Below are 17,745 nucleotides of genomic sequence, written 5' to 3'. Positions count from 1 at the left end.
AAAGCACATGAGTGATCATAATGGAAGCTCCATTTCCAGCTTGTCATTTGAGATGATCAATGATGAGGTTTGACAAATCAAAGATCCTTTTTTCCAAAGTCATGAGGAATTTTAAGACTTTTTCAGAAGAAACCATTTCAAGAGTTCACATACTTCAACTTCAAGGTATTTCAAAGCAATGAGTGAGGTTCTACTTACAAAATACGGCAAAGCGTTTTTTCTTTTCTTTTCTTTCTTTTCTTTTTATTTTTTGGCAAATTTGGGAAGCAGAACCTCACTCATTGCTTGGATAGAATTCATAGACTAAAATATGCAAAAATTTGGATAGGATCAAACTAAAATACTTTATCAAATTGAATTAGACTTGAACAGAATTATAACGGTTTGGTTTGGTCGGTTTATTTGATTAATGAGCTCTTATTTAAGTTTATGGAGTCTAATCGTACACATTCTTCTATTCATTTTTCTCCTACTGTTAAAAGGGATAAAATAAAGTCATTCCATTCTATAATTCATGAAAGAACTAATAAAAACTAGTACTATTGCATAAAAAATTAAATTATATACAAAAAAAACAATACATAAAAAGAAATACTATTACTAAGAGAGGGAAGAAGAAAACGTAAAATGGAAAAGAAAACAAAGAGAAAATGGAAAGAAATTTTTCACTAACCCAAACCGAAGGCCGAGCAGATTGGAGAGAAAAATCGGGGAGATGAGGTAGGTTAGGGTTTCTTTTCTTAACCTCTGTTCAAAAAAAAGGGTTTCTTTTCTTAACTTATTCACTCTTTCTAAAAAAAAAGAAGTATATATATATATAATTTGATTGATTTGAATTAGGCTAAAGTATATTTTTGTTTCTCTAATTTATGTAAAATTTTAATTTAATTCTTTAATTTTATAAAATATATTTTTAATTTTTTAACTCTAATATCGCTAGTTTCAATGTTTACTTTTTGTTCTAATCATGTTATTTTAAAAAAATTTAGACTTAATAAATCAACATTTGAAAATGTATTATTAATATTTAAAAGTTCAATGTAAATTTTTTTGTGTGATAAAACTAATAATGTTAAAGGTTAAATGACTAAAAATATATTTTATAAATTAAGGAATTAAAATGAAACCTTATGTAAAATCAAAAGACTGAAATATACTTTAACTTTAATTTATTCAATTAAGTAATTTTTAAACTGCATTGAATTGATAAACAATATTTTTTAAATTTTTGTCTTGAACTATTTGTCATTTTATCAAAAAAAATAAACAAAATTTTTTTATTAAAAAAAGTCTACTTGAATTATAAAATCGAATAGATTGAATCAAACATCAAACTCAATTTGATTTGATTTGATATTCAATTGCTGATGCTCGTTTGAATATAATCCAATAACATTTTGACAATTATATTAGGTCTTACTTGCAAAAAATCTGCATTTCAAAGTCCAAAGCAAAGGAAATAAAATTAAAAAAATACGGAGTTATGTAATTTTTTTAATATTTGTAGTAAATGTTGATAAATAATATTTTATAGGTATTCTCGTTAATTATTTGAATGATTTCATGACGATCGCATTACGCATTTTTTGTTTTTGACCCCGTATGTATAAGAGTTTTTTAGACATTTTGGTTTAAAATTAAAAGTAAATAATTTTTTAGATAGTTTGGAGATTTTATCAAAAGAGATGTATTTGTTTCAATTTAAAAAAACAGATATTATGTTATGTTTAATTTACGATAAGAAAAAATAACTAAGCTAAGATATATAAAATTCTTTCAAAGTTTGAGTCAGTTGTATATGACCTGTCTCATCATTTAATATTTAAAATTAACTCCCTTAACCATTTATTTTGTTTTTCAAAACCTCCTATCATTACTTTCATCAGTTCCTAAATCACATTTCAATAGGCTTATTGTGCAAGAGAATAATCTTGCTATGCTTTCTCACTCTTTTAATGGAAACTATGAATCTCTTTGATTGATTTGTGGGTGATGGAGGAGGATGCACCTGCATCTGGGGAATGATGGAATTAGACTAAGAAATATAGTATCAGTCCTTACCCATGCATTTTAGTTTTAGGGACTATTTGGAGAAACGAAATTGTCTGCAATTGTCTACGACGTGAAGTGAGGAATGATGAACATAATATTGTTTTGGTCAATCTCACTACTAATGAATTCAAGATGTTTCTTATCCCAAGAAAGAGTAATAATTATGCTTTTCTTCAATTATGTGAAAAACCTTGTACCAGTTGACAACAACTATACTGAAGAGCTTTGATCCTAGATCTTAATTATCCCATTACAAATTTATTTTAGCGCTTATGTTCAATACCAGGTTCTTGTAGCTTTCTGCCAATCTATAACATTAGAATGTTCAGTTTTCTTTCGATGGTGGGTATTAAATTAAGTTTTCTTGCATTTTCATTTTACTTATGTTGATTTATGGTAGTTGTTTTCCACCAACTAGAGGTTGGGTGCTCGTTGGACCATTGGTGGATTGGATGAGTGTTTTTGTTAAAGAGTTTTCTGTGATGTGAGGTTCACAATGCAAAGTCTTCATTAATATTTTTTCACCAATCTATTCAATTTAATGTTGCCTTTCAGTGCTTATGATTCATTTTTTTCCTTCTTGCTTTCAATTTCTTCTCCTCTTCCCCACTTTTTAATTTTTTTTTTCCTCCTGTCATCATTTCATGTTTTCCAGACGCAATTTATTCAAGCACCATGAGAAAGTGTTTCTTCCCTCAAACACTATGTATAGATGGCATTGGACAGCCAAATTTTTTGTTTCCTATCCTACAGTTTTATTTCAGATATTTGTAAAACATTTCAGTCATCATAAGAGGATTGAAGAAATATTTTCAATGTCAAGTTCTTGTAGCTTTCTGCCTATCTATAATATCAGGATGTTCAGTTTTCTTTCGATGATTTCTTGCATTTTCATTTTACTTATATTGATTTATGATAGTTGTTTTCCACCAACTAGAGTTTGGGTGCTCTTTGGACCAATGGTGGATTGGATGAGTGTTTGCTAAAGAGTTTTATGTGATTTGAGGTTCGCAATTTGTTGATGTTTTGTCACTGATCTATTCAATTTAATCTTACCTTTCAATGCCTAGGTTATAGTTTTTTTTTTTTTTTTTTCCTTTTTGCTTTCAATTTCTTCTCCTCTTCCCCACTTTTTAATTTTTTTCTTCCTGTCATCATTTCATGTTTTCCAACACAATTTATTCAACCACCATGAGAAAATGCTTCTTCCCTCAAGCACTATGTAATGGATGACATTGGACAGTCAAAAATCTTTTTCTATCCTACAATTTTATTTCAGACATTTGTAAAACATTTCAGTCATCGTAAGAGGATTGAAGAAATATTTTCAATGTCAAGTTCTTGTACCTTTCTGCCTATCTATAATATCAGGATGTTCAGTTTCTTTCGATGATTTCTTGCATTTTCAACTTACTTTTATTGATTTATGATAGTTGTTTTCCACCAACTAGAGTTTGGGTGCTCTTTGGACCAATGGTGGATTGGATGAGTGTTTGCTAAAGAGTTTTTTTGCGATTTGAGGTTCACAATACACAATCTTTGTTGATGTTTTTTCATCGATCTATTCAATTTAATCTTACCTTTCAGTCCTTAAACCCCACCTCCCCCCCGCGTTTTGCTTTCAATTTCTTCTCCTCTTCCCCACTTTTTTTTTTTTAATTTTTCCTCCTGTATCATTTCATGTTTTCTAGACACAATTTATTCAAGCATCATGAGAAAGTGCTTCTTCCCTCAAGCACTATGTAATAGATGACATTTGACAGCCAAAAATTTTTTTTATCCTACAGTTTTATTTTAGATATTTGCAAAATATTTCAATCATCATGAGAATAAGAAGATTGAAGAAATATTTTGAACATCTTTCATCACTTGATGCCACGTGGCACATGCAGTAAAAGGCCAAAAAAAAAAGAAAATTCACAGGTAAAACTAAAATTTTAAAAATCAAACCGGATGATCGATTTAACTAATTAAATCAAGAATTGGCCCTTTATCAAATCCAGTCAACTCCTAGACCAAACAGTTGACCAACCGGCTAACCCGTTAAAAACTGATTTAACGAGTAAAAAGGCGACCGGCTTTACGCTCATGAGCCAGATTCAACTTTTTTTTTTTTTTCTTTTTTTTAAGGAAAGGGACGAAGTCTGCAATTTCCACACGGTCACGAGATGTAATTTATTATTTTTGACAACCAACCCCCACTTCAACCCACAGTTGCCGGCCTCCTCTCGTTTTAATAGGCAATCATCCAAGTGAAGAATTTGCTATCTTTCGATGTGGGACTCAATGGTTTTTAATAACAGCACGTGTTTTCTTCGTTGCCCCTTTTTCTCATAATCTTGAAAATATTGATGCAAAGGACTAAATTGAAAGATAAATTATGTTCAAGGACCAAGTTCAATTTATGAACCAAACTAAATATTTTTTTTATTAAACAAGATTAACAAATGATCAAAATACTTCTCTATTTAAACAAATAAGTTAAATAAAAAAAAGGCTGTATGTTCAACACGAACATCCCAAGTCAAAGAAGTCTTGCACTTCAAAGCTCTGGCTTGGGATATATGGCTTCTGACTTCGATGCAATGCTTTTGATTGGGGTGTAAGACTTTAAATTTGGGGTGCAAGGTTTTTGGCTGAGGTGCAAAGTTTCTTTGACTTGAGATGTACATGTTGAACATACAGTTTTTTTTTAATTCAATTTCATTTGTTTAAACAAAAAAACATTTTGATCATTTGCTTATATTGTTTAATAAATAAAATATTTAGTTTGTTCTTTGAATTTAATTTGATCCTTGGGCACAATTTCTCTTTAATTAGGTCATTTTCACCAATTTTTCCCATAATCTTTGTTGAGTCATTTTAATTATTTCCTGAATCTTGAATTATTTTTTCAGCATGAATGCATATAATTAATCTTTATACTTTAAATTATTTATCTATATTTTTAAACTTCATTATAGTTAATTTAATTTTAAAACCCTTCAATGAATGAGTGCATTTAAATATATTAAATAAGTTCAGAGATATTTTACAAAATTTCATCTCTAATATACCATTTAGCATATAAAATTAAAAATATATTAAATTAGTTTCAATCGGTTCAACTACAGTCTAACCATCAATCTTTAAATCAATGTCTTGTTTGGTTCAACGATCAATACAATTTTTAATAGCTTGATAAAAAAACAGAAAAAGTGAACCGTAACAAAAGAATAAATACTATACTACATAAATAAATGAGAGAATGATAGATAGATCACAAGAGATTAATTAATTCAAATGAGGTCTTAAGTGTCAAATTTTATGAATTTACAAATTTGACTCTTAATTTTATAACTTTGTTGTGATGAATTTGTAATTTTTGTTTCAAATTTTAATAGAGAAAATAAATTTATTTATTTTTTAATCATATTAAAATTTAAAAGTTAAATTATAAATTTATTATAATAAAATTATAAAATTAAAAGATGAACTTATAAATTCTAACATTTAATATCTAATTTAAATTTACTAGTTCTTGAGACTTATATGTCGTTTTCCTTAAATAAATCTTAATTGAAAAGGGACGAGGTAGTGGTACCGAAAAAACAAATCATTCGACAAAAACAAGAGATGGTAAAAGACAAAAAAATTATCAAAAATATTGGGTGAGAAAATACAAAAAAGAGGAAGGACAATAGATGGAATCACACCAACCAATGAAACCATACAGATTACCTGTTCTGCTGTTCACTACTACATGAAAATGTATCTGGAGCGGGTTGATTCTTTTTGGTCTCATATGTATAGATTCTTATATGCACAGATTTATAGATATTGGCCCAGAAAACCGATTTATCAATAATATATGTAGTTTATCAGTAAAATAGACAGCGATCTGTTCTTCCTCGTTGAGCACCATGAAGCAGGTGGCAGTGGACGACGACACAGCAATTCTTCCCCAAGATATCATCACAAACATTCTCAAACGACTTCCCGTAAAATCCCTAATCCGATTTCGATGTGTTTGCAAAAACTGGAAAAATCTCTTCAAGACTGCATCTTTCATCGCTGACCATCTCCATCACACTGGTAGTCAAACCTCTTCTCTCCTTTTAGGAGGGGCTAACCCAATTGTTCCTGCGTACTTGGGTTTTGTCGATCAAAAAATGCAAGTATTTGAAGCTCAAAGCGCACCTCTAATCGGTTCCTTGTTGGGTGTTAATACCATAGGTTCTAGCCATGGCTTGGTCTGCCTCCAACGCAATGAGGCTTCCATCTTCGTATGGAATCCAGCTACTAGAGAGGTTAGACAGGTGTCCGTAGCTGTTAATATTTCTGCGCGAGTCTTTCAAGATGGGATTTGGGTTTTGTCCACTTGTTAATGATTACAAGATAGTGAGAATGCGTGTTTCTTCAAATAATGAACGGTCTATTCGCATGGAAGAGTCTCCCGTATGTGCTAAGCTGGTTAATCAAGTGCAATTATATTCACTGAGCACAAGAACGTGGAATGCAATAGAATTTGGGAACTTAGACTGTGTATATCTTATTTCTAACAGTTTCCCTGCAAATGGAGCTATCTTTTGGTTTGGGTTTATGCTAAATTTGGGGCAGGAGGATGAAAATTATGTTCAATTGATAGTTTCATTTGACATAGCAATTGAAGTGTTTACTTTGATACCATTACCTACTTCAGTCCCTAAATCACTTTTCAATAGGCTTACTGTGCATGAGAATAATCTTGCTATGCTTTCTCACACTTTCAGTGGAAACTATGAATCTTCCTTGATTGATTTGTGGGTGATGGAGGAGGGCGCAGGTGCGTCCGGGGGAAGATGGAATTGGACTAAGAAATACAGTGTCAGCCCTTACCCATGCATTTTAGTTCCTTGGACTATTTGGAGGAACGAAATTGTCTGCAATTTTGTACCCACTTGGGAAACTGAACGTGAAAGGAGGAATAATGAACAAAATATTGTCATGGTCAATCTCACTACTAATGAATTCAAGACGGTTGCTATCCCAAGGAAGAGAAATGGTTATGTTATCTTCAATTATGTAGAAAGCCTTGTACCAGTTGGCAACAACCATATTGAAGAGCTTTGATCCTAGAGTTTAATTATTACCTTGGGGATTTACTTTAAGATAATTTGCTGGAGAAGATCAACCTGTACTTGTGACGATCATTTTGTACCTATGAGGCTCGATGCCGTTTAGAGATTTTATTGAGATCGGTAATGCAGATATTTAATACTGGATGTTGGTAGCTTTACTTGACCAGCCTATTCTGTAAATATCATGTTGTTCAGTTTTCTTTTTCTAGATTACTGGAGACATTTATCTCTTTTTATTTTGTTAACCTAGTTGTCTTGGTAAGATGGAGATATAATTATGGAAGATGGATGCATTCTTCATATGTTTTGTGTTTTGATTGAATGATGATCCTTTTATATGTGAGATGCCATTTGCTACAATCTTTTTGTTTGTATCTCACGGCCTACGTTCAAATAAGTAAGACGTAATATCTGTTCTTGTTAAGTACTGCTTAGAAGGTGGAACAGGTTTCTTTTTTCTGAAATTTGAAACTTCTACCGTCATGTGCGAAGCTTTGGCTCTCAAGAGGGGGATGCAGATGATTCTAGATTTGGGATTTGGTTAGGTTGTTTTGAGTCTGATTGTTAGCTGTTGATGAACACTGGGGTTCATGAATGGCATTGCGGTGCTGTTCTGAAGAATATTGTGCTCTACAATAATGGCTTTAGGAACTGTAGCTTTGTATGGGAGTTTTTTGTAATGACTAAAAAACCAGACTAAACTTGATGGTCAAACTGTCGACCAATTAAGCTAACAACTTAGTCAAGCTTCGGTGAGTTGGGCCGGATTGAGTTGCTTTGGACTGATAACTGGGTCCAGTTTTAAAAAAATGGACTATTAAAAAAAATGTCCTTTTTCTTTTGTTTAATTTTTTTAGAAAATGATCAATTTTTTTAATTATTTGATTTATGTTGTATCATGTGGCTTGTTAAGTCATGATAAACTTAAAATATTTGGTTTTATTTGTAAGTTAAGTAGTAATTTCATATTTATTTCTTATATTTATATTATTATATATATATATATATATATAATTTTTTAATTTAATTATTATGCCACCGGATCAACCATTGGTCCAACCCAATTGGATCATATGAATCGTGAACTATTAATATTTTTAGTTTAATATTCAATTTTATTTTAAAAACATTGGTCTTTTGTAATATGATGGTAAGCCCTTTTGAAATCCCATCTTGAAGCTGACAGGTGCACAATTGGCGATGGTATATTTGGTTTGATTGTGTTTGATGTTTAGCTTCTCTTCTTGCTGTTGCTTTGTTTTACTGTAAAATTTAAGCTTGGTTTAAATGGACGGACAAGTGAAAATGAAATAGGAAAAAGAGAAAACTACCAAAAAACAAAATTTGTTTCACTTTTTAGGATTTTTTTCTAGTTTTCCTCTCTTTTTTTTTTCTTATCCAAACAAAGGGTAAATGTTTTGATTTTGATGTTGAATGCGACTTTCCTTTTTGGCCAATGAAAGACAGGAAGGTCATATGTTAACAAGTTAGCATAATTCCTCCTTACACGTTCTTCTTCTAATAGATCTCAAATCATGCGTAAAATTTGATGACCATCACGTATCATATCAAGCTGCTGCTGCTTCTTTTTTTTTTTTTAATTGAAAAGTTCTTTTATCTTTGTAGTTTTCTGTAACTATAGATGTAAATTGATGAATAAAGCATAATTTTTAAAAAGTTTTACCTCATAAGTTTTATCATATTTTTCAAGTTTTAGAAAAGTTTTTTTATAAACAAAAATATGTTTCGTCACATATTATAAATAACTAGCCTTTACTACCTCATGCATTACACAAGAGCATTAACTAAATAGATATTAATATCATTTAGTACATATAATTAATCTAAAAGAGTGTAATTAATTTTGTTAAATTACCATAAAACTTTGAAATATAATTAACTAACCATACCAATTCACTATTACAAAAATGACTTTTTACAGTGGTTAAATAGGTGATGTTATTACAAAGAATGTAGAAAGTCCAACTTTCTATATTGGTTATACAACCGCTGTAAAAAATACATATTCTACATCGGCTAATCATAACCAATGTAGAAAATGGATCAATGATTAGAAAATTAAAAATTGGAGCACTTTCTATAGCGATTGGAAGACAACTGGTATAAAACGTTCACTTTCTACAGCGGTTGGAACACAACCGGTGTAGAAAGTCGAATCATAACCGATGTAAAAAATGAATCAACAATTAAAAAATTAAAAAGTGGAGCACTTTCTACATCGGTTGGAACACAACCGGTGTATAAAGTGGCTTTCTACACCAGTTATTTTCCAACCGCTATAGAAAGTGTGCTATTTTACACCTGTTGTGTTCCAATCGTTGTTTTACACTAGTTGTGTTCCAACCACTGTAGAAAGTGCACTATTTTACACCAATTTTCACATTAATTGATATAGAATAGTGTTTTTTACACCAATTATGGTAATAACCGCTATAAAAAGTGTATTTTATTTTTAAAATAAATGTTCATGTTTTTAAATTTATCCTACTCTATATATAAAAATTGCCATAGCCAAATCAAACAGCACAATTTATTTACAATTTTCAATATAAAATTAAATTAACAACTATCTAAAACTCAAAGTTATCTATAAACTATATATTGAGCTATCCAAAATATTATGTTAACAAATGTTTTTAAAGGTTGTCTACAACTAACAAACTCCTTAAATTGCATAAAATTTTTTATAAAACTCACAAATTCTCCCTAAAATAAGTTGCCCAACGTATGTGAATGTCTTCAATTTTAGCTTCGGAGAATGGATCTGAATTGTCAAATATCTAAAATATAATTTGTAAAAGAGACTTATTATGTACTTTCAAATAACATAATAAAATAAAACTCTTAAAAATATATTTACCTCTTTTGTAAATTCAGTCATGCCTAATGTGATAATGTTGAGCATATGTCTCATCACATATAGGTCACACAAATTCGTCTTCACTAGTTGTCTACGGCTCTATATAAGAAAAATCATGAAAAATCTTAATAATTAAACATATTCATAAAATATAGCATTACCTTTAGCTCGATCTATGTAGAATCCTTAAGCTCATGTCCGTGCTTTTACAAGACCACATTTTGATATGTTTTCATTGCTCTATGTTCAAGATCACCGAGTTAGTAACTAAAATATTTAGTGTAAATTATATTAAATATTTTTGCATAAATATACTTACAAGTCTATTGTCTTCTTCATTTTCTTCCAAAGTTTGTAATGGAGGGAACATAAGAAGACAATAGTGTTACTCTTTATTGAAAGAATAAACAACTGCCAATGGTTCCTACAAAATATGATGAGTTAAAGTAAATCTACATTGAAAAAACTATTAATTATAAATTGATCCTTACGAGTGCACGTATGGAGCCATAAAAACATCTTTCTTGACTTCACATATTCTTTGCTGGAGATACTGGGCCCTTAACTCTGAAATATTTCCTTTCTCTATCATGTGATGTAGGCAAAGGAATCCAAACTTATCACCTTTGCTCGATGTGATGCACAAATGATGAAGGTACCTACAGTAATGCAATTGTGTTAGATCACTAGACTTGATAATTAAGTAAATTTTATTAAAGAAACACAAACTTACATCATAAATAATTCAATGTGTGGTGTGGTAAGCTGACTATTTGACAAAAGTCCAAGCAAATCTTCCCGTTCAATTGTCACTATCATGTCTTTCTTACCTACAACCTCCGAATCCATTTTAAAATCTTTGAGTTTGAATGATGGATCATATGCCATTAAGATCATTCGTTGGTATAGAGTTAACGAGGGTTCTGGAAGTTTTGGAAGATTCGGCAAGAAAAGCTATTATACATAATAAAAAAGAAAGAAATAGTTAGTAAGAAAACATTTTAAGAAAGCTACCACATAATAAAATTGCATACCACAGGTTGAACCATATTCACAAGTCTCTTGGGCCACAGGATAAAATTGCCAACAGCTTCTACTACAGTCTTTACCTCATTAGTAAGGAATGAAACTAATGCATTTAGAACTTTTGGATCTTCAACCACCACTCTTACTTAATAATCTTGAATTTGCTTATGGTGGATGGTTGACCCCAACTTGTAAACGCTACCAAGAGCAACCAAACGTCTATCAGGATCTTCTAAAAATATCTCGCATGGTTCACTAATGTTGTCACTAGAAAAACTCTCTAATACATGCTTAAGAACATTACTCTCTTTTGTGCTATAAAATCCAAGAGACATATGAATTAGTTCAGTAGGCATCTCCTATCGTGAGCTCATCATGCTCATCATCTCCTCTTTCATTTGCTCCTTCATTTGTAAAAATCGGGCTGCAAATGAAGCTTCAAACTCTTCTTTAGTTTGCTGTCTCATAGTGGATATCACTGTTTCAAAGCTCTTTTCTAGTCACTACACACCTCCTGAGGTGGGGTGTAAAGGTGCTCTAAAGCAGTCTCTTATGCCCACACCATGTCTAATGCCCCTCACACGATCCAAATGCTCTAGTTTTCCTATTATAACCATCAAGATATCATTTCTGCCCTATGGAATGAAACTTCCTTAGGCTTGTTGCTCCTTAAGAGCATCCTGTAACATAAAAATAATAATTTTAATTAATATTATATACAATTATATAGAAATTTAAAGGGACAAGAAATAATAATATTACTTACAATCCTCTTAGCAATCTCATGCGCCGTCTCGCTTATATAGCCTTTTTTGCCTCTTTTTGTATTGTGTCCATATCTCTATTTCTCCTCTCAGGAGACGGGGGATGGTGGAGAAAGGAGTATGGAAGGATCGGACTTAGCTTTTTCTTCTCTCTTCTTCTGTTTCTCCACCATCAATATGTTATCAACCCTAGCATAACCCTTACGAGACAGCATGTGGGGGCATTGATTCTGTCAAGCAATTTCTTACCCTTTAGCTCATTTTTCTTGTTAAAAAATGAATTTTAAATTTTATAGTTGAAATAAAACTAAACAAAACTTAAATCAATTAGAAATCAATAGACCAAAGCTTTTTAAAAGTTTAAATCCTGACAAATTCTTGCCAAGTATCTTCATTGAGGAACTGGTATGTGTCGAGAGAATTAGGACGAGCCTGACCCTCTGGCACCTAAATATGGATATATCTCCTAGCAAGATCAATCTTAAAATTTCTCCAGCGCGTTCCACAGTAGGAAATCAACCTGTATCAGCAATCTTGATTAGAAGGAACATCGTACATAAGCTGCAATTAAAACACAAGATGATAATAAGTAATCTAACAATGATATATAACTACATGCATAAATTAATTATGTACCTAAATACTTTCCCATATTTAGTCCTTCACACATTCTGGCACATCAGACCAGTCCTTAAATATAATAGTTAGTTGGTACAAGATAGGAGGCCAAGAAAACTAACAAACTTAGCCTTGTGTTCCCCTATCGGATTCCATCTTCGATCAAATTCGATTGGTAACATGTGCCCAGCACTCCTACTTAATGTTAAATCTCTCAATCGTGTGCTACATCTACCTCTCCTCACAGACTGGCTCTCACTAGGGGTGCCTTGACTCGAGTCATCACCAAGTGGCTGGCCAATAGTGGGTTGGCTCTGAGTATCATCATCATGTTCACTCTTATACTCCATGTTCCTATTAATTCATATAAATTAAATTAATTAGAAAAATAAACAAATAAAAGATAGTTAGAAAAAATAATATAAATTTAATTGAACTTAGAAAACATACTTTAATTTAAAAATTAAATTCATATAGGGATATTCTCCCATATCCCTTCATGGTGATCACTTCTTATGGCATGTTCATCATCTACTTCATCTACTACATTCAAAATTGGTAGTCCTGATGAGAAAGTAGGGGTTTCAAAATATTGAAGCTTGATTCTTAATTATAATCACTATCAATCACCATTTTTCCTCTCAGTACTATTAAACATTTTTTATTTTCTGGATCTATCACATGGAAAACTTATTTAGCTTGGTTTGCTATGATAAATGGCTCATCTCTATAAGTTAGTTTTTTAAGATCAACCATTGTAAATCCTAACTTATCATTATAGCACTGTTAATATCAACTCATTTACATTTAAAAACAGAAACTCTAAATTTTGTATAATCAACCTCCCAAATCTCTTCAATAACCCCAAAATAAGTCCTTGCTGCTAGTTTAGGTTTCTTATCTTTTGAGCTAGAGAAGTGAATGGTTTCAGCCACTTTCATAACCCTACTATTTTGCATTGTACTCTTTTCATCCAAGGACGTTTTATAGAAAGAATACCTATTAATATCATACGCACTCCAACATATAGCATCAAAGTTAGGACCTCCTACCAACCATTTAACTATATCAGAAATGCTACTTTCATTCAAAACTTTCTGCTTGATCTAATCTACAAAAATCTTATTATGCTCTTTCAACAACCTTTATTCAGTCATTCTCATTTGATAATTTTCTGCTTTTAGAAGTTTTTTGTGAGAAGAAATGTAATCTTTAAATTTATCAAATATTATTCAAAATATATAAATGTACTTCTTGTAATTCATCATGACTCATACTTTTTACTGATACTCCACGTGTGCCTTAACCTAATTGTCTCTTCTCATGACGAGATTTAGGAAGTCCAATTGATTCAGTACTTGTAAGTAATTATAACAAAATTCCATAGCTTTTTCGGCAACATATTTTTCAACTAGCGATGCTTCGGGTCGATATGAATTCTTGACATACACTTTTAGTATTTTCATGTATCTCTTAACTAGGTACATCCATCGTAAATAAACAGGGCCACACAATTTTACCTCCCTCACTAGATGCACTATTAGGTGAATCATAATGTTGAAAAATATAGGAAGAAAGTGCATCTCAAGTTGGCACAAGATCATACAAGCTTCTTGTTCTAACTCTTCTAGTTTACAAGAATTAATAACTTTAATGCATAAAGCATTGAAAAAGAAATAAACTCTAGTTATTGTAAGTCTTAAATCTTCTTTCAATATGCCTCAAGAGCCAAAGGTAATAGTTATTGCATCAAGACATGACAATCATGAGACTTTAAGCCTACCAATTTCAACTCTTTCACAGACACAAGCTTCCCAATATTTGAAGAATACCCCGAAGAAACTTTAATTCCACATAAACACTCACAAAAACTTATTTTCTCAGACTTGCACAATGTATGAGAGGCTGAGGGACAAAAAGTTCACTTACCTTTTGATCTTGGGTGTAAATCTTCTCGTATTCCCATTTCTTTCAAATTCAATCTTGCGTTCACACCCTCCTTAGTCTTACCTAATATGTTTAGAAGTATTCTAATAATACTATCACACATGTTTTTCTCCATGTGCATAACATCAATATAGTGCCTCACTTTAAGATTGTGCCAATATAGAAGGTAAAAAAAGATAGACCTTTTTTTCCATATGTTTCTTGCATCAATGTTCTTTTTAGTCTTACCGAAGGCAATATTAATATTTTTCACCAATTCAAATACTTGATTGCCGATCAAAGCATCCGGAGCATGATTGTACTCTTGGTGATCATGAAAAGCTTTCTTCAATTTATGATAAGGGTGATCTCGTCTGAAAAATCTCCAATGGCCAAGGTAGACTGTCTTCCTTCCATGTTGAAGTTGATAATAGTTTGTGCTTTCTTCACAAATTGGACAAGCTTTATGACCTTTCACACTATAGCCGGACAAATTCCCATATGCAGGAAAATCATTTATAGTATAAAAGATTATAGCATGTAACTTAAAATTTTTCTTCTGATTTACATCAAACACTTCCACACCTACCTCTCACAACATTTTTAAATCTTCAATTAGAGGTCTTAGGTAAATATTAATATTATTTCTAGGTTGTTTTGGTCTTGAAATCAACATGGATAGCATCATGTACTTCCGCTTCATGCACAACCGAGGTGATAGGTTATAAATCACCAAAAGAACAGGCCATGAACTATGTATACTACTGAGACTACCTTAAGGATTCATTCCATTAGTAAAAAGTCTGAACCTCAGGTTTTTTAGCTCATTGCCAAATTCAAGAAACAATTGATCAATTTTCTTCTACTGAGGAGAATCGGCTGGATATCAAAGTTTTCCATCAGATATCCTCTCATTTGCATGCCATATCAAGTTCTTCGCATCATTAGTATTTACAAATAAGCGCTTGAACCTGAGTATAATTGAAAGATATCACAAGACCTTTGCAGGAGCCCCCTTCTCTTTGTACCGTGGTGCCTCATATTTTGAACACTTCTCCTCCCCTTTAAGCTCTTTTCTGTACAACGCATAATTATTAGGGCATGCATGTATTTTTTTATACTTCATACTCATTGGACATAAGATCTTCTTAGCATCATAATAAAGATTTAGTAGTACATTGCCTTTCAGCAACATTATTTGAAGTAACTCTAGCAACCAAGTGAAACTTTGGTCACTCCACCCAGCTCTTGCCTTTAAGGTAACCAGTTTTAATATCCCAGATAACAAACTAAAATTAGTACACCCCAGGTATAAAGGCTACTTTGCATCAGTGCACAAATTATCATACACATGTGCTCGTTTAAAAGCTTCTTCCCAAACATTATAGATCATGTCCTCTAACCAATCTTCATTCATATCTATTTCATCATCCAGATTATCAATTTTCACATATTGAAACGTGTTACTATAATTTTTCAATCATTCACCATACCAAATCCATACTGTATAATTCTTGCAAATCTCATCACAGATCAAGTGCTCTTTTATTTCGGCAGCACCTAATCTCCTCTCATTTAAGCTATTAATACAAGGACAATAGAACCTTACACTATTGTCAACAGCATTTTTCTTAGCAAATTCTAAAAATTTCTTCACCCCATTATCATACTCATCACTCATTCGTCTAGCATTCATCCAACTACGATCCATATGTCAACTCCTAAAGAATATAACTAATGTTATTACCTTCAAACTATTTCAAAAATTTAAATTTCTAAATAAATGACTACATGCAAATAACCTGATGAGGCCTTCTTAAAAACTAAATTTAAGAAATTCAAGGGAAAGAATGAATTTTAAAAAATTTTGACAGAGTCTCTCTTGAAAATTGAACCTCCTAAGACTTTTAAAAAATTTTAATAGAGAAAATTGATAATTTTAAACTAAATTAATGATCACTTGCAACAATCTAAGGCTTTATGAAGTCACTAACAGTACTTTCAATAACAATAAATATCAATAACAATTAAATTTAAACAATTTAAGGGAAAGAATAAATTTTAAAATTTAAGGGGAGGGGGGCGAGGAAAGGGGAAGAGGAGGGGGAGGGGGCGTGGGAATGCGAGGGAAAAGGGGACGCTGTCGGAAAGGAGGAAGGAAAGGGCGTCGGTTAAGCTCAGGGGAAAGGAGGAATGAGAGCACACTTCTGAAGGCATAAAGAAGAGGAAATGAGGGAGGAGACATGCTAAAGCAAAAAAGATTGGGAGAGGAAAAAATTTAAATTACTTTCTATAGTGGGTGACAATTTACCTACTGTAGAAAGTAGTTTTCTACAGTTGGTAAAGCTCACTCGCTATAGAAATCTCTTTTCTACAGCGGGTGAGCTTTACTTGCTGTAGAAAATCACTCCGCTCACCTGCTGTAGAAAGGTGCTTTTCTATAGCAAGTCAACACCTTTCTACGACGGGTGAGCTTCACCCGCTATAGAAAAGCACCTTTCTACAGCGGGTGAGCTCCACCCACTGTAGAAAGGTGATTTTCTACAGCGGGTGACTATGCACCTGTTGTAGAAAGTTTTTTTTTACAACAGTTCCCTTTTCACCCGGTGTAAAAACTATAATAAGAGTTGTTAAAATTATAAAAATGCCACCGCCTTAACTTTCTACACAGTTTTCCTTCCAATCGATGTAAAAAGTACGCCTTAAATTTCATATTTTATACTAGTAATTATTTGTTATAATTAACATGAAAGTTTTTTATGTAATGAAATACAACATCAAGGATTGGTTGGATAGACAATGACATTTTAATTAAAATCCATTTAGAGATTTGTAGTGTTAATGGCAAGTAATTGACATTAATAGATGCTTACCAATATCCTGATAAATTAGAATCTATGTGGACATTATAATCATTAGTAAAAATTAAAACATTTTATATTCTCAAAATAATTTAGAAAATTGGCTATTATCAATTTAATCAATATGAATGGATTGGACAACTATATTTATGTTGAAGAGATGCTTTGTACAAAAGCTTATTGGTATCTTCTATGCTTATTAACTATAATTTTTAATTTCATTCTTCTTGGCACTTCTTTTCGCTGGTTAATATCCATGTCCTCATAACAACAATAATCCATAATGCAAGAAATTATAAAATGGAATAGATTTCATGTAAAGTACATCCACATGTGTTGCATAATGAATTCTTTAGGTTTATTCAATTCTAAGGCAGTGATATGTCAACTTCACTAAGTTGACTCAAGAAATCAGTTATTATTTATGTATCATTATATGTAATCAGCAGAACTTGTTACCAAACAAAAAATAACTGTACAAGAATAGATGTGGTTGTATCTTAGTGGAGACTTTGAAG

The 17,745-nt window shown here is 31.7% G+C and overlaps 1 protein-coding gene across 1 annotated transcript; it reads left to right on the top strand.

Annotated features, from left to right (window-relative positions):
- Positions 1-5,954: 5,954 nt before the first annotated feature.
- LOC129300625 (F-box protein CPR1-like) lies at positions 5,955-7,143 on the top strand. Its single transcript, XM_054939194.1, has 2 exons — positions 5,955-6,341; positions 6,391-7,143. The coding sequence occupies exons 1-2, from the start codon at positions 5,955-5,957 to the stop codon at positions 7,141-7,143; spliced, it is 1,140 nt and encodes a 379-aa protein (XP_054795169.1).
- Positions 7,144-17,745: the final 10,602 nt, after the last annotated feature.

The sequence above is a fragment of the Prosopis cineraria genome, unplaced genomic scaffold (assembly GCF_029017545.1).
Source record: "Prosopis cineraria cultivar Desert tree isolate PC_DT_omini unplaced genomic scaffold, ASM2901754v1 PC1680, whole genome shotgun sequence".
Lineage (NCBI taxonomy): Eukaryota > Viridiplantae > Streptophyta > Magnoliopsida > Fabales > Fabaceae > Prosopis > Prosopis cineraria.
This window is presented reverse-complemented; position numbering and strand designations above follow the sequence as displayed.